A 17,860-nucleotide genomic window follows, 5' to 3' on the forward strand; every position below is an offset into this window, starting at 1 on the left:
TTTTTTTAATGCTACAAACGGTAGCCAACGTGGAAGCGATATGAAGGTAGGTGTATTTTATTGTTGTGTCGTATTTATTTATTTCACAAACCAATAATTTCATAAAACTTAATTGCAATTAAAATCTTTAAATGCGGTGTTGAAAAGTGATATTTTGAGTGACACATTTTAAATACAGTAACTATAAATAAAATAAAACACTCAAATAATTTATTGCCACGAAATTTTGCCTTTAATTTCAATGAATGAAAGTGGCTTGCTCAAAATTTAATGCAAATAAACATTTTTTTTGGTTTCATTTTTATTATTATTTTTTTTAATGCTACAAACGGTAGCCAACGTGGAAGCGATATGAAGGTAGGTGTATTTTATTGCTGTGTCGTATTTATTTATTTCACAAACTAATAATTTCATAAAACTCAAATTTGTGAAATTTGTGACGTTTGTGAAATTTTTACTTGTCAGCCGCGCATCGGCACCACGTTTTTCTTCAATAATCTGAAATTTTAAATCCGCCAATAGGATTTCTTTTTCCCGTAAAACACTAAGGCCATCTATCCGCATCATCAGTAAAACCTAATTCAGTGAGGGCTCGATTTGGCTATATCAGTTCGGGATGCCTGGGTTCTCGCCAGTTGACATTAATGGTCATGTGACCCCTCCGAGCGTTTTAATTGGTTGGTCGCCTTCTACCGCCGTTCTCCCACCCCCGCACATAACCTAAAAGTTAAAGACTTGACATTTCGATTTGCGTGGCATTGACATCATCTTTTTCGACCTATCACGATTATCTCGTGGCCGTTTCCTATTCGTCTTAGTTGAGAGGTGTTTGCAGCAAAGGTTATTAACATTCAACACCGGTTCTTTGTTCAGTAAAGACATTCACCGCGATGGATCGCAAACTCATCCTGTGTTGTGCCATAATTGCCCTTTGTGCCTTTGCAAGTTGCGAGGACGACAAAGCCAAGAAGGGCCCCAAAGTCACCGACAAGGTACGTTAACACATTTTTGCCATCTGTTCGTACGAAACAATAAAATGAAATAAATAAATAATAAAAAAACACCCCAGGTCTGGTTCGACATAACAATCGGCGATGAAGCCGTCGGCCGCATTGAAATCGGCCTTTTCGGCAAAACCGTCCCTAAGACCGTGCAAAACTTCAAAGAATTGGCCCAAAAGCCCGTCGGCGAAGGCTACAAAGGCAGCAAATTCCACCGCGTGATCAAAGACTTCATGATCCAGGGCGGAGATTTCACTAAAGGCGACGGAACTGGCGGTTAGTATTCAATTGTGGGCTTAATTCGCCCTAATTTGGCTTTTGTGTAGGCCGCAGCATTTACGGCGAACGATTCGAAGACGAAAACTTCAAGCTCAAGCATTACGGAGCTGGATGGCTCTCAATGGCCAACGCCGGGAAAGACACCAACGGATCTCAGTTCTTCATCACCACAAAGAAGACTTCGTGGTTGGATGGAAGACACGTCGTCTTCGGCAAAGTGCTCAAAGGCATGGACGTTGTCCGCAAGATTGAAAACACCAAGACTGATAACCGCGATAAGCCCTCAAAAGACGTGGTGATCGCCGACTCTGGGGCCGAAACCGTGGAGGAGCCTTTCGGCGTACTCAAAGAAGATGCCACTGAATAAACTAACTCCATGTAAAGCAATTTTTAAATAAAGCTAATTTTTTACGTCCAAAGTGTTATTATTTGCCGTTTCCACTTGCACTACTTCCAATAAATAAAACAAAAGTAACGTATTCAATATTTTTTATTGAATGATCGATTATCAGTTCTAATTACAAAACGTGTTGTTCAAGAAATAAGCCAGAAACAATGATTAAAAAACAAAGTCTTATTCTGTTCTTGCCTTATTTACTCTATGTAAAGCTTGGTAATAGCCTATTAGTATACACCTGAGCGCAAATGGAAGGGTGTCTTTAAGAAAAAAAATACTTGAAATTAATTAAACGCAACTCGAATGAGTTAAATAAACTTATTTAATGCGTAATTAAATTCGCCAGTAGTAGGTGTTTTATTAGCCATTGTCATTTTAAATCGGTCTGACATGATCTTTTTTAATTCGCCGTTTTCAAGTCCAATACGACCAAGAAGCAAATTCACAAACGGGTTATTTGGGGTAGAGGGCCCTTGAGTCTTTCTAAAATCAAAATTTTAATGTAATTACGAGCAGAGTGTCGGAGCGAGTTGGTAATAAGTTCATTACTGACCATTAAAAAATATTAAATATGTTTACTCAGAACCACTAATATAATAAAACACAATCCTTTTAACACCGCTATCACCAGTTTTTCAAATAAAACCTCCAAAAATGTAATAAACTCGTAAAGAAAGCCATAAGCGATAAATCCTAGAATTTGCACAATAATTTATAGCTTTTTTCAATTCCGCGCGCAAACTTTCTCTTCAGTGCAAATTTTAAGCCAGTGGTGTTGTTAAGATAACAGTGGTGTTATAATGAACTCAGAAAATGTAGTGAAAATAACACAACTTGCAGTATCTGAATATTTATAGTAACTAAGGTACAGAGAGTTTTGGTCGACAAAGTTTGGTGCACTATTTTAAACTTTACATACTCCCAAAAAGTTTAAAGAAATCTGATCCCTGAGGTTTGTTCTTCAAAACCTATTATAACGAGTTTAAATTAGTAAAACAGCTACAGAAAAACTAGTCCTCTCATTAAAAATATAAAAATGTAAATATTTTGCATCGATTTTTTTGCAAATTTTATTCACACAAATGACACCGATTATTAGCCATGTAAGCATTGAAATAAAGTACTCAAAAGACGCAAGCACACCTAGTTGACATTTTTTGGTTGTGCCCTCTCTACATTTCACAAAGTAGATAAAAACACTCGGATAAGGCAAGTTGATTTCTTTTAATATCTTTTAAGCTCTACTATTACCTTTTAAAATATGTGCTAACTACAAAGTTCACACCATACTTATCTTTAAAAATACACGTTTTCACTGATGGCCAAAATGTTTTTAATCAGTAACACTGATCTAAAAGAAAAATTTGATTCCTAATTATTATTATAATATTAAGTGTGACGGTTTTACTATTTACCGTTGCGTCTCTCAGCTATGTGTAATATATCTTAATGAAACCGGAGATGAAACCTTTCTTCATACTTATCAATACTGCGCCAAGGTGCTCAGAAATTTAAGTGAGAGTTAAAAAAATGAATTTTTGTAAGAATGCATGCTTTAGACCTTTATAAGAAAAGGTTCTAAAATGATTTCGTAGTAGTTCTCAGCTTTTTTATTTCCACATCAACTGAAATCGTTTTTATATAAATACGATTCAAATGGATTAAAGTAGTAGCGTAAATGCAATGACGAATCATAGAAAATATTGAATTTTGAGAAATTAGAAATATTATTTAAAAAATCTATAAATGATAGCAAAAACTAAAAGCAGTTAACACTCCTCTTGTTGCTTTGCATTATCAACATCACCATTTTTTTCGAAGTTCGATTAAAAGCTCGTCATAAAATAAAAATTGACTCAAATAAGAGGGGTTGCTGTAACCGGTCTCAATGTATCTCCAAGTTAAAACAAACAATTTTGCCAAGAAATTATTTGTTATTTGATATTTGGATTACTCCGTACACTGATAAAATATAGGTTGTGATAAGTCTATTGTAATTCACTTTTGAAATAATTTTGGGTGATGTGGGAGGTTATCATCTATTAATTTTGTACATGTTTTTTTAAACGTTTTAACGTTTAAAGGTCCATAATGTACCATACCAGCTCGCTGGGACACCCTGTACATTTTGTGTACTTACGGTACAAAACCCCTTGTGTTGGTACTCATGGGATTGAGTACTAGGTTTGGAATGTTGGGCGGATTGGGTGCATTTGTCCCTAGAAATAGACAAAATGGATTGAGTTTCACATTTGTTAATTTTTTTGTTACTGGGACCACAGTACTGTCCAAACCGGTTAAATGGGTAAGTCAAATTAACAGGGAAAATGTCCGCGGGATGGTTTTGTGCTGGAGCATGCGTTACGTGTTCTAGATGGAGAAATGAATGAACTATGTACAAGAACGAAATAACACATACTTGCTGCCTCTGCTAAATTGTTGAATTCGTCCCAAGCCAACTTTTTGTCCTCATCGGTCAGTTCCTCTTCTGGCCGGTTTTCAAGTAAGGCATTATGTAAGTGGTAACCGAAGATATCGGGACAATTTTTCAACAGCAGTGCCATCAACATATCACTTGGCACCGCTGGTATTGGTCTTTCGCTATTGTACTTATCGAAATCATATTTGTACATTTCTTTCAAATCGGTCGTTTTGTAACGGCGATCGAAATGCAACTTATCGACAACGGTGCCAGATATAGACAATTTCAAGACGCATCTGTGGTAAATTTTCTCCTCCATTGTCCCCTATCAAAACAAAAACTGAAATTCAAATCTGGGAAAAAGGACCTACATACGAGTGATACAAGTCGATAAACGTAACATTTCCTCTCTTGGCCGAACCGATACACTCTGTATAAACTCTGACTGTCGTGGGAGGGATTGTGATTCGAACCAATCAGAATCACTCGATTTGCACCTGTCAAATTCAAGCCCAGTCCACCCACTTTATGTGTGAGGAGAAATACTTTAGAGGTGGGATTCGAATTGAATTTTTTGCACAGTATGTCGCGATTTTCCACAGACGTGTCGCCATCCATTCTGTAGTAGTCTACATTGGGTCTCCAGTTCCTGAACTGTTTCAGGAAATGCTCAACGATGTCAAGTTCGACCAAATATTGTCCAAATATCAAACTAGAAACAATACATTAAAAAAAAAAACTCAAACAATTCAAAAACCTTACACTTTCTCATTATTTCGCATGCATTCGCTAATTATGTCCAAAATGAGTTTGATCTTTGTACTGTAATTTATATTTGTGGAAACATCCGCTGGTAGCAGATTTTTGTACCAGTCTGCTCTGATATGCTCCACATTATTGTCATCACCTTCGAGATTTTCAATCAGGCCAGCAGTTTTCGCCTTTCTTTTCAACGTTGGTTTGCTGTACTGGATATAATTTATTAACAATCGCCTTATTAGCACGTTCAGAGTGGAGCTCCGATAATACGAGTTTCCAACAAAATGAACTGAGACTTTAATTTCAAGATTTCAGTCATTATCTAATAAAATATTGTAGCAACGTTTTCTTTGTACACGATTAAATTTTATTATGATTATCCCCAACCGCAAAGACCCTTCAAGCGAATCACTCAGGCAAGCTTACTGTGTGATTTATTACAGAAAGGCTGTAGTTTTTCACACCAGTCGATCGGTATCGTAAATATTTTCAGGTCACCCTTACTGTTTATCTTAAACACCATTATCTGTTTGGTGTACAAATGAAACCTTGCTACAATACGAGTTTTTTTATGATAATCCATGCAACTCGGATCGCTGAGGCGCCACTGTATAGTTAAAAAATATCTTTCAAATTAGGAGACTTTTTTGTGTTTTAATTGTGAAAAGTGTGAATAAAATAAATACATTACATGTAAGTGAAGAGCGTAGGGATGTAAATTGCAGAAATTTGTCATTCTCACGTCATGGAAGAATGTTGAACTCAGATTGGAGGCCTGTCCAGTCACCAAATCTATGTAACGGGTGTAAAGATCAATTTGCAATGGAGTTAATTTTATGAATATCGTATAGTCTGTAATTTCTGGCAGATACGTTGACAAGACACTACCTTCCACTCTCTGTAAATGAATTACAAAGTACGGTCTCTGTTAAATAAATCACTTACATGAATTGTGTTTTTGAGCATTTTGGTGAGAACATGTGTCCTCTTCTTCATCAATTTGATATCTCCAGGTGTCGAGTCATGAAACTGTCCATTCATAATTGGACTAGCAAACCTGTTCGTGTACTCTAAGTACGTTCCCAAAAGATGGGGCTTAACAAACTGGACCATAAAATAATCTGAAACCCAACAAATCAAAATATATCACTTAACATTGCTAAACTACTAACATTCTTTCAGATTATTTTGTAGTGGCGTCCCTGTGAGAACAATCCTTCGTTTCGTTTTCACCTTCATTAAAGCTTGCGTCTTTAGAGTTTTACCATTTTTAAGTTGGTGGCCTTCGTCGCAAACAATCAAATCAGGTCCTGGATCAACGAGAGCTTCCAAAGCCCGTTGCTTTTCTACAGCTGTTATTCTTAAAGCTGTTTTCTCGTTGGTTATAATTTGATAAGCGTCGTAACCCAGGATTAAAACACCACCAGTTTGGCGCCACGTATGTATAATATTTATTTTCTCACTAATATCACCTTTACTGTAAGTTAAGAAAATTAGTTAAAATCAAAATAAATGCCAAAAACGGACATAATCCAATAAGGATAAATATCGGGCGGATTATCCAATTGTTTGAAGGCTTTCTTAAACTCGTTCTTCCAATTGATCACAGTAGACAGCGGACACACCACCAGAACATGTTTTGTTTTTGTGACAGGATGCGTGAAGAGGGTGTGGATTAAAGTGATGACTTGGAGGGTTTTTCCTAAGCCCATGCAATGGGCTAGAATGCAGCCCGATCCTGGCTTGGTTTTTAAAATTTCAACTGATTCGTAACATGCTTCCCACATGAATTGAATACCGCTTTTTTGATGAGGTTTCAACATTTTTGCGAGTTTGTGGTCCACGGTGACTAGAGGTTCGCCAGTCTTTACATCAAAATCTAATATAAAGTCTTCGTGTTGGGATTGTATTGACTCGATCTGAAAAGGTTACATTTGTATCATATGGGCCTGTAACAACACAACTCTATAAAATAACAGTGACGCAAATAATAATTTTTGCATCGCTAAATGCTATAAAACCAGGTTTTATTTTTAGATTTTACTTTCGGCCTTGTAAAGACATATTTTTAAAAGCTTTTTTAAAAGTCTTGGAACACCTTTATCACTAAAACCAATTGGTGAAAAACTAAATACATATTTTTTGTTTCATCTAATTTTTGTGTTTCTAAAATAGACCCAAATGATATTTAAACTTTTAAAGGTCCTGGAGCTATAGAAAAGTGAAGAAAAGACATCAGAGCGAATTAAAAAAAAAACGATTTGATTTTGAATGTCCCAATAAGTGAACAACTGTAAAAATTATCGATTAACTTTAAACTGCAAAACAGCGTTTTTTTATAGTTTTGTAGAGGTAAATTAACTGAATACAATGCAACAGCTTAAACAACTTTATCGTTATATTAAAAAAGAATCAATTTTTCTATGTAAACAGATTTAATTCATAATTAAAAAACAGGAATGTACTGCGTATGATATTTTAAATTGTAAGACGACATAAAATTACTTACATTTTTGGAATGCTCGGCGAGTCGCATAATTCTCTCATTTTCTTCATTTTTGGCTTGCTGAGTTAATTCGTTAAGTTCATCGTCACTTAAAATAGCCCTGATGTTTCTGCGCCCTTTCGTTCCACCCGTTTCATCCTCAACGCTAAAAAATTGTTGTTTTCTAAAACCACAAAACTACACAAAACACATTCACTTACATAAGAACATCGTCACTGTCAGAACTTGAATCAGACGAATCAGTTATAATCATAGTTTCGAAATTGTTATTTGCTACCTTAATTTCATTTTTATTTTCACTAATACTTTCCTGATCTGAATCAAGATTTTCAATTTCCACGACATTTCTCTTGTCGCTGTTATTATTAACTTTGACAACGTTTTCGTTCAGATCAGTGTTATCTTTTGTTCTTTTATCTCTCACATGGAATACCAACGAATCTGCATCCGAATCGCTGTCTGAGCTCGAACTGCGAAGCAAAGGATCGTTTTTCCAGCTTTTGCGTTTTGGAATCGTTTCTTCGTCCAAACTCGAACTACTCGTATCCTTGTCTTCGGTTGTAGTCTTTACATTTTTACTTTCATCCATATTTTCAGGCGTCATTTTCCTTTTCTTCTTAGCTGGCTCCTCTTCCTCAGTAGTGTCCGAATCTGAACTTGATTCACCTGAGTCCAATCTGTCCACTAAATTATCGGCCAAAGCCGCAAGTGCCTCATTTTCCGCATCATCACCAAAAACAGGTGAAGAAGGGCGTTGTTCGTCTATAATGAGATCAGGCGTTACAGAACCATCTGAGGAATTTTCATCCTCAGACGATGATGACGACGAAGAACTGTCCAAAGGTATTAATCGCCTGTATTTCTTTTTCCTATGTCGTGCTGTTATTTTTTTACATTTTCGTTTGAGTGTGTCCGTGTTACATAATCTATCTATTTCTCCATCACTGCTATCAATGCGTCGTAATTTTAGAGAAAAATTTTGGCAGTCTTCTGCAGCTACGGAAGAGCAAAAGTCTTCAACATTATCTTCGTTTTTACGGTTTACTTCATTATCGGAATTATCATCATCAGACCTAAAACAAAAGTGGCTCTAAAACAAAATTAATTCATTCCAATAACGTACAAAGAATCATCCGAGAATGAATCCTGACAACTTGATAATGACATATCCTCTTCTAAAATCTGTAAGGCTTGATCGCCCTTAGTTATCAAATCCACGTCAGAGTCGTCGACTGCTTTATTCAACAAATCCAAAAGTTCATGATTGTCTTCTTGTCCGCGACCTAAAATTTACATACTTAAAAAAGTACAGAAAAGATTAAATCACAAGTGGAGTAATTTTTGTTTTAATGATCTAACATACAGGTGATTCAGTCCAGCTCCCGTCTCCTGTAGCTCAGTTATTGTTAAATCTGGACTTTTGATATTTCGTAGATGTTATTTATAATCTAGGTCATATTTCAGGAAAAAGTTTGATTATACAGTTACACAAAAAAGTATTTTTTTATGCTCATTAGGATACCCTTATAGCTCCTTACATATCCATATTTTTTTAATATCAGTTTAGGGATTTAAAAACAAAAAAATTCGTTATTAAATAAAAAATAAATTAATCAGTAACTCTTTGATAACATTATTACTAGGTATGTGTTGAACAAGGTTTAACAGACTTATTATTGATTAATTTTGATAGATCTGAGTTAGTACAGGTGTTCACAACTTACTTTCAAACTTTTTAAATCTAGAGCATTTATTTTGCTTATTTTAAATGGGAACCCCTGTTTATTTTTACGTCATTCAATGAGGAAGTAAAAAAACAATAGAGTTGTTCTAACAAAAAAAAATGTTTTTTAATTCCGCATCGACTGACATAAAAATAAACACTGTTGGAACTATCTTCGATTTTTATTCATTAAATTTGTCATTAAAATTGCTATTTAGGTGACAAAATTTTTAGCAAATAACTCCTAATGTATTAGGATTTACGTTAGGGTTGTAATAAGAAAACATGTTCGTTTTCCAATTCCGCATCGAATGATGAATGATATAAAAATAAACAGGGGTTCCCATTTGAAAATAAAAAGTCACAAAATGTAAAAAGTTTGGAAGAAAAAAAAATAGGGACATGTCAAAAGGGTAACCCAATGCACACAAAAAATAATAGCATGCCATTAAAAAATATTATTGTATGACGTCAAACCTTTTTGGGAGACACTGTATAATCAAAAATATTTTCCTAAAATGCGCCGTAGAGTATAAATAACGTCTATAAAATATCAAAGATTCAACTTAGCTACAGATGACGGGAGCTGGACTGGATCATCCTGCATATCATCCAGAATTTTGGGAAAAGAAAAAGTTTACAAAGTGAAATAAACTTTTTGTTCGGCTTAACCTACAAATTTTGGTGCCTTAAAAGAAAAAAGGGTGACACAGGCAAAACGTAATGTGTACCTGATGTAGAAATAATTAAAAACGCATTAAAATTTCATTTGTTAAATAGTTGAGTCAACTAAAATGTAAAATAGCTGCTTATTGTGGAGAAAGTCTGGGTGTAGTTTACTTTATTTATTAAAAATAAACAAGAAAGACAAATACCTGGGCTATCTTTGGCTTTTTCTATTGCAACAGTCAACTGTTCTGTAAAGCAGAAGTATTTTATTAAAAAATAAAATTACCAGACTATGTAACTACCATCTACATCGTCAAAATCAAAACTCGCAGTCTCAAAATGATGCCTAATTTCGTGTTTTGTTTCGTCTTGGCTAGTCAGTTCATCTAAAGCCTTTTTTAATTCTCCGGCTACGTCTAGAAAAGGCGGAACGAACGATTAATTTTACAAAGCATAAATCAAATAGTACCATCTACGGAGCCATCAGCTAAAGGAATATCAAAATTTCGCAATGTGGGCTCGTCACAATCAGTCTCACTACCATCATCACTTTTGTCATCTTGGATATCTACAGTAGGAATGTCTAGAGTACCGGAAGTTCCTGGCAATTGTGCATTTGAGTCAATATCACACACTAAATCTATGTCAGTCTCTTGGGTTACGGCTTTTACTTCAGGAAGATCCTCCCGAGTCTTAAGACTAGACGCAGTTTTGGATTTCTCCGCTTCGTCTGCTTTTTTGTACGTTTCAAAGGCCGAATTGAATGTGTTTACAAACTCGCCCACATTTATATTTATCCGCTCGATGAGAGTTTTAAAATTTTGCGCTAAAGGCTCAACGGAACTCGGATTAAGTGATTCTACGTCGTTCAATAATTTATCCGACTTTTTTATAACTTGAGTCGACATGTACTTCAGGTCACTCAACACGTCAACTAGGACCTTTTGGAGTTCCGAACACGAACTTTCCATCATAATATACTTTTAGTAATAACTCAAATAACAATAATATTGGAAGAGCAAATGTAAGGTTATGAAGTCACTTCACTACATTTGAGTCAATTTTTTCATCAGTAACAATTTTTCACGCACGTTATCACTACACTACAGCCAAAAATCCTCTGATTTCATAACGTTTTGCAGAAAAAATTAATAACAAAAATAATCTGAAAACCACCCCTAAACTGTCACAAACTGTTTTGTTGTATTGGCAATCCTGTTGAAATTTTCTGTCGTCTGTCAGAAATGAGAAAGCAAATGTCCCTGTTGCACCACCAAAACTGTCCAAAATATGAGTTAATTTTGCACATTTGTGTATTAAATTAACTTCTGGTCACAAAACACCCAATATGCTCACCGTTTAATAAGTTGGGGCACACCACATAAAATGACTTCAATAATCAAACTGCAGGCCCTGTCGGGGGCAATGGACGAGTCGCCCCCTTGCTACATCCTGCAAGTCGACGAAGTGCGTATTTTACTGGACTGTGGATGGGACGAACATTTCGATATGGAAATTATCAAAGAAATGAGAAGGTGAACTTAACCTAAAAACGGGAACTTGATTTGACTGACTTTATTTAAGGCATGTTCACACGATTGACGCCGTCTTGATTTCGTACCCTGATGTGGCGCATTTGGGGGCTCTTCCATATTTAGTCGGAAAGTTGGGCTTGAATTGCCCTATTTATGCCACAATACCGGTCTATAAGATGGGGCAAATGTTTATGTATGACTTGTTTCAGTCTCATTATAATATGGAAGACTTTGATTTATTCACATTGGATGATGTGGACGCCACTTTTGAGAAAGTTATTCAGCTGAAGTATAATCAGAGTGTTCCATTAAAAGGTAGGTAACTTCCAAAAATTGTTATTTCGTAAAAGTTAATTGGGGAAAAGGCAAGGGGTATGGATTGACAATCACGCCCTTGCCTGCTGGGCACATGATTGGGGGCACAATTTGGAAAATAATGAAGGTTGGTGAAGAAGACATTATTTACGCTAATGATTTCAACCACAAAAAAGAGAGGCATTTGAACGGTTGTGAGTTAGAAAAGTTACAAAGGCCCTCTCTGTTCATCACTGATGCGTTTAATGCTACGTACCAACAAGCCAGGAGAAGGGCTCGGGACGAAAAACTAATGAGTAATAATGAGCGTTGAGTTGGAAAGTTGTTAATAATTTTTTTAGCCAACATTTTGCAAACTTTGAGGAACAACGGCAACGTTCTGGTCGCTGTGGACACAGCAGGCCGTGTTTTAGAACTGGCCCATATGTTGGACCAGCTTTGGAGAAACAAGGAATCAGGCCTTCTAGTCTATTCTCTAGCTCTGCTAAGCAATGTCAGTTACAACGTTGTAGAGTTTGCAAAGTCTCAAATTGAGTGGATGAGTGATAAACTGATGAGGAGTTTTGAAGGCGCGAGAAATAATCCTTTCCAGTTCAAACATCTGCAACTGTGTCACAGTTTACACGAACTACAGAAGGTTTCAAGTCCTAAAGTTGTTCTCGCGAGTTCGCCTGATATGGAGAGTGGGTTCTCTCGCGAGTTGTTTCTTCAGTGGTGCTCAAATCCTAATAATAGTATAATTATCACGACTAGGTTTGTAATTTATTTAATTTTTTTTTGTCGCTTAAAGTATGATTTAAGGACGTCTCCGGGGACATTAGCTCGAGATTTAGTCGATAATGGGGGCAATCGCCAAATCGATTTGGTTGTGAAAAGACGAGTCAAGTTAGAAGGTAGCGAACTTGAAGAGTACCAAAAGAGCCAAAGAGAAAAACGAGAGGAAAATTCCAGCAGGGAGTAAGTTTGAGTTAGGTGGGTTACACTGTCACTTAATCCCCCTTTTAGCGAGGAGTCGGATTCAGACGATGATATTGAAATGAGTGTCATATCAAAAGGGCGGCACGATATTGTCATAAAACAAGAAGGCAAGACCTCAGGTGGCTTTTTCAAAGTTACGAAAAAACAATATCCCATCTACCCTTTTCACGAAGAAAAAATCAAATGTGACGAATACGGCGAAATAATCAAACCGGAAGACTACAAGCTAGCTGATGTCGTCACAGAAACTGAAGATAATAAGGAAAATGTTGTGATCAAAAAAGAAGAAGAGGTCATTCGTGAGTATCATTTACGGGCAACTAAATATCAGAAGGCAAACAACTAACCAAACCTTTAGTGAGGTGGAGCAAAATTCAAATTCTCTGTTTCAAATTAATTTAATTAGTTCGCTGATTGATTAGAAAAAATGCATCATGTTCTTAATGAGCGGCGAAAAAAAATTTGCGTTCTGTTCTATATTTCTCAAAACGCTGCGAATACAGGGTTATATATACAAGAAAAATGTAAGAAAAAAAAAGTTGAAAGAATAAATAAAGAAACAATGACGTTTAAAGCAGCTTATTTTACTGGTAGGTGGATTTTGGGGGAACACTTTAAAGTAAATTAAATGTAATCAGTTGAAAATTGAGATGTGGCCTCGTGGACTACTTTATAGAAAACTGAATTTTCTACAACTTTGTTTTTTCCACTTTTTTATATCTTTATCAGTATTCTCAAAATAAAATTGTGGTAATTTTTAAAAAAATATATGTTTTGGTATTTTTTGCGTTATACTTAAATAAGAAAATACTATGGGAGTATCAATAGAGTATAGGGCAAATTGATAAAAAAAGTCTTTGCCTAACCATTTTCGAAATATTTTTTTTAAATTATGTTGGAGATAAAGAGTACGTCACTGATGTATACGTAAGTAGTATTAGCACAGTTGATGGAAACTTGGAGAGCATGATATTCATTTGATGACAATGTAACTCGATCACTGCAACAATGATCACTGTGTATTATCGATATTCATGATAAAAACGAGCACATTTTTTCCAATACAAGTAAACCCATGAGCGCCGTAAGTGAGCCTTACGAAATAAAAACTTAAATATGTACAGGTCGTCTCTACTTTTCGGTGAAAAGTTATGATAAAATTTCGTCGCCACTTTTACTTGGATAGCTGTGATAAAATTTTGTCGGTCAATTTAAGAATTACCCCGTATGTGGTATCTTAATATGGAGATTTTTTATTAATAAATTAATATGTCGTGTCGCATTCTAGTATCATAGAATTGTAGTTTGAATTTAAGGACCTATGATTTGAATTTAAGTTGGCAACATTAATTATTTTCTGTTCGTAATTTGTGGCAGAAACTGCCAATTTGGATAATTATTTTTACCCTTTATTTGTAGGCTTTCTTGGCAATAAATTTGTCATTGGAATCTTATCACACATACTTTTTTACAAAAAGTTAAAATTTGTGACAAATTTGACCATAAAAAGCGCTGTTGGCTTTTTTGCCTTGTTTGAAATCCAATTTTTTTAGCACTGTTACAAAATAAACTTATACTAAATTTATATAACATGAATAAACAAATCAAATAAAAATTTAATAGAAAACACATTTAAAAGGCGTTCGAGAAAAAAAGTGAATATAAAAAACGCGTGAGTAGTAAGGAAGCCTTTAAATAAGTTCAGTTTATAATTGTTTTTATAAAATCAATGTTGTTTTTCTGCAATTAAACTTTTGGTGAGAAATTATATAAGAGTCGTAAGACATAAATAAACATAACACTTTTTAGTGGAATTATAGAAATTCGCAGACTATATATTTTGTTGCTTTCCAAAAAATGGTATAGTTTTGTTTAAATAAAACTTAAAAATAAATGTCCGACTTGGTAACTTTCTGCGATAAACCCACGATTTATTTATTTACTTATTTCCGAAGAACGGCTTTAGGCATAGTCTTATCCTCACATAATAAATGTTGCCAACCTAATTTTAAAATCACAGGTCACTGATTGACAATATTTACAGCTGAGGTGGCTGAGACGCCGTCCAAGTGCATCGTACTTAGCAGGACTGTCCAGGTTAACTGTCAAGTGCAATATATTGACTTCGAAGGTCGCTCAGACGGGGAATCCCTCATGAAAATTTTGTCTCAGTTGAGGCCCAGAAGAGTTATAATCGTCCGAGGTTCGCCTGAGAGTACTAACACGATAAAAAATCACTGTCAGGAGAATCTCGATGCAAGAGTGTTTGCTCCAGTCAGGGGTGAAGTCGTGGATGCGACAACTGAGACTCATATTTATCAAGTGCGTCTGACTGATGCTCTGGTGTCTCAACTGAATTTCCAGAAGGCTAAAGATGCCGAAGTTGCGTGGCTTAACGCCCAGATTGTGGTCAGGGAAAGTCAGTTGGATGCGAGGAGGATGAATGTCGACAACGAACCAATGGAAGGTAAATTTTGTGGCAATGACGTAAATTATAGGGTCTGTTTATAAAAGAGAGGATCTCAGGTGGTTCTGGAATTGGAATTCGCCGCATTTAATTACTTTATTTCTATTAAATTTCTGATAAGTACCAATTTTTATCTACTCTACAACCATTGAAACAATTTTTTTTCATATACTAACATTGTTCGTTTTTTGTGGAAAGAAGCGGCAAACTTTTAATACCTACTACAATCCTATATTCATTTATAGACGGATTGTTTTTCAATAAGATTAGCTCTTTGAAAACTATAAAAACGCCAATGTCGCATTTTCTCTCAAAATTAGCTGTTATTATTATTAATATTCAAAAAAATAATAGTTCGTGTAATTTAAACTTTCAATGAGAGATCTAATCATTAATAACTATTTTATAATTTTATCATTCTTATTTAAAAAATATTTCGGTAAAATGTGACGTTGGGCTTTTTTATATTTTTGTTATAGGTAATATACGAGCTGTGGGTTTGGTCACTTCTTTCGACAGTTTCTCATTTAAAAAACTGGTTATTTTATCTTTTTGCAGTCGATGAGGAAGAGTCAAAAATATTGACTCTGGAGCCCTACGGCGACAACATCCCCCACGACACAGTATTCATCAACGAACTAAAACTTTCCGAATTCAAACAAATCCTGGCTAAAAGCAACATCAATTCAGAATTTTCAGGCGGAGTTTTGTGGTGCAGCAACGGCACTTTAGCCATCAGGAGGGTAGAAACAGGGAGAGTGATCCTCGAAGGTTGCATTTCGGAAGATTATTACAAAGTGAAAGAGCTTTTGTATGAGCAGTACGCAGTACTGTAGTGTTTTTCATAAATTTTCGTACCTTTTTGTTTTGTTTTTTTTTCCTTCTGATTCATCCCCTCCCCCACGCGGTGGCGTCAAGTGAGTTAAGAATATTAGACAACAATTACGCTATAAATTGCTTAGCAACCGCGCATCCGTCTTTGTCTTTCTTGCGAGATTGTCTAGCGCTATCACGTTTCAATCAAAACGTAAGAGTGATTAATGCAGGCACCATGTATAGATAGTCCTGGTGAACCAACTTCCCTTATTTTCCATTGTCGGGCGCAAACCAAAATGTGGAGCAAGTTGGAGCTTTTATTTTATCTGACAGATGGCACCAGCGTAGACTGGGACTGTCACAATGTTTACAAGAAAAAAGATACACGCATCACGTTGTTAAAAATACGACATTTATGAAGAACAATTAATACCTGAAGGATGCCCGCACCGAATGGTAGTGGAGTTTTTTTTCTGGAAAGCATTTATTCTGACTTCAATGTTTCGATGTCTTTCGCGGCCGAAAATGCATCGAACCGAAGTTTAGAACTATTCAGAAAATATTATTATTTCAGCGCGAAAAAAGCAGAAGTTGTTACAAGATGACTAACTTGGGTGCTGAGATAACATTTTTTAATTTCGCATCATTTTTTTATAAAAAACAAAGAAAATTTGTGAAATTGTGACAGTCCCAGTCTACCGTGCTGCCATCTATCAACTTGCTCCAGCGTTAGAATCAATTATAATAGCGAGTTGGTTTACCTGTCTGTCTCTATATCGTGAATGCAGGCAATAGTTGGTGATTTATGGCCGATTTAAGACTCCCGGCCGTCAATAACCCGTTTGTCAGTCGAACTTTTTGCTTTGGAAGCAGACAATGATTGAAAATTGTATGGAAAAGGGTCCCAAACAGGCTAATATTAGCACTAGAGTCGGCGTATGGGCCAATGGCGAGCCCGCGCTCCCCACCCTTACTCAATTCATTCAGTTATCTTTTCGCTGAGCATCATCGGCTATCTCTTTTTACTTGTGTACAGTAGATGATACAGAAAGTGTGGTGTTGCTGTGTTCTGTTTTGCTGTGAGTTTTCTCGTGTGAAAAGCGGGTGGAAATTGGCCTTTTGAAGGACACGGCGGTCCATTGATGCGAAAGTAAGTCGGGGGCGGTGGGGCCAGTGGAGGGGTGCCGGTGTGCCAAGTCGGGGGCTGAAGTGCGCTTTAAAGCATTGACAGCAGTCAGCATTTATATTTGCAAAGTGGCTCGAAATGCGACACTTTACCTGAAAAGACTTGCTTTCGTGTTGGAGAGGTGATAAGCGAGATATTCGGATTATCACCATGATAAGGTTGAGAGCTCGCCAAATGAAACACGGTTGAATTTGCGCCAAAATTATTGATTGTGTTGATCGATGGCGATTGTTGTCTTTATGACACCATAAAGCGTTTTTTCTTCGATGAAAACAATACTTTTATGGTTCACTTATCTTCATTGCTATAATAATTCAAATTCCAAAATCCAAACGAGTGAATAATTAGGTGGTACCAAAGTGCATATTAATATGCAATTAGTAAAGGCATGCCCAAATGCGATGCAATTGATTTGCTATTTAAATTATTCCTGATGTCAGATATTCAACAGGGGCCCTGAATAACTAGAGATAAAGGAGGCCTTCAATCGTGAACAAACTGCGAAACGTTGTACACCTGCATCTGAGATTGCTGGCTGTGAGGGTGCAATATGAGGAGGGTTGCAGGTTCACAAACCCATGAACCTTTCATAAAATGCGAATTTTAATCAGCCGGTGTGACACCATAAGAAAGTTTATTGTCAGCGTGTGAATACGAGAAAAATACAGTATTTTATACTTCAGAATGGCAAAGATTTAGTTGATAAGTAACTATGAATTAGTAATTATTAGGGTAATTATTAGATTTTTAATTATTTGCATTTGATTTTTTGCAAAGCTTATGAGTAACATTGTTGTATATTCGACA

General features: G+C 35.9%; 4 protein-coding genes and 1 long non-coding RNA gene across 8 annotated transcripts in view; 3 read left to right on the plus strand and 2 right to left on the minus strand.

The window, feature by feature from the left end:
* Window positions 1–709: 709 nt before the first annotated feature.
* LOC659649 (uncharacterized protein) lies at window positions 710–1,699 on the plus strand. The gene is made up of 3 exons (XM_965935.4): window positions 710–992; window positions 1,070–1,277; window positions 1,328–1,699. Exons 1-3 carry the CDS (start codon window positions 891–893, stop codon window positions 1,645–1,647), a joined length of 630 nt encoding a protein of 209 aa, XP_971028.1. The 5' UTR covers window positions 710–890; the 3' UTR covers window positions 1,648–1,699.
* A 55-nt stretch (window positions 1,700–1,754) lies between these two features.
* LOC659723 (transcriptional regulator ATRX homolog) lies at window positions 1,755–10,939 on the minus strand. Of its 2 annotated transcripts, XM_008195556.3 has the most exons (16): window positions 10,226–10,939; window positions 10,059–10,172; window positions 9,963–10,004; window positions 8,488–8,647; window positions 7,565–8,437; window positions 7,368–7,509; window positions 6,386–6,777; window positions 6,031–6,335; window positions 5,804–5,979; window positions 5,550–5,756; window positions 4,862–5,067; window positions 4,475–4,811; window positions 4,097–4,424; window positions 3,949–4,047; window positions 3,818–3,896; window positions 1,755–2,160 (listed from the first exon to the last, which is right to left on the minus strand). In XM_008195556.3, exons 1-16 carry the CDS (start codon window positions 10,728–10,730, stop codon window positions 1,986–1,988), a joined length of 4,140 nt encoding a protein of 1,379 aa, XP_008193778.1. In that variant the 5' UTR covers window positions 10,731–10,939; the 3' UTR covers window positions 1,755–1,985. The 2 variants fall into 2 exon arrangements, with proteins under 2 accessions (XP_008193778.1, XP_008193779.1); XM_008195557.3 differs by lacking the exon at window positions 3,949–4,047 and having other exon boundaries at window positions 10,226–10,938.
* A 64-nt stretch (window positions 10,940–11,003) lies between these two features.
* On the plus strand, window positions 11,004–15,913 carry Cpsf100 (Cleavage and polyadenylation specificity factor 100). Its single transcript, XM_008195558.3, has 8 exons — window positions 11,004–11,291; window positions 11,341–11,606; window positions 11,657–11,902; window positions 11,948–12,359; window positions 12,408–12,563; window positions 12,612–12,883; window positions 14,629–15,051; window positions 15,610–15,913. The coding sequence occupies exons 1-8, from the start codon at window positions 11,143–11,145 to the stop codon at window positions 15,885–15,887; spliced, it is 2,202 nt and encodes a 733-aa protein (XP_008193780.1). The 5' UTR covers window positions 11,004–11,142; the 3' UTR covers window positions 15,888–15,913.
* A 942-nt stretch (window positions 15,914–16,855) lies between these two features.
* pnt (pointed) overlaps window positions 16,856–17,860 on the plus strand; it is an 88,756-nt gene continuing 87,751 nt past the window's right edge. For all 3 annotated transcript variants that reach the window (XM_064355789.1, XM_064355790.1, XM_064355791.1), the window contains exon 1: window positions 16,856–17,017. The gene's annotated coding sequence lies outside the window, so the exon portion shown is untranslated. The remainder of the gene's footprint in view (window positions 17,018–17,860) is intronic.
* Window positions 16,887–17,511, minus strand: LOC135265738 (uncharacterized). Its single transcript, XR_010333562.1, has 2 exons — window positions 17,146–17,511; window positions 16,887–17,081 (listed from the first exon to the last, which is right to left on the minus strand). It is a non-coding gene; the product is annotated as an uncharacterized LOC135265738 (long non-coding RNA).

This window comes from Tribolium castaneum, chromosome 3 (assembly GCF_031307605.1).
Source record: "Tribolium castaneum strain GA2 chromosome 3, icTriCast1.1, whole genome shotgun sequence".
NCBI lineage: Eukaryota > Metazoa > Arthropoda > Insecta > Coleoptera > Tenebrionidae > Tribolium > Tribolium castaneum.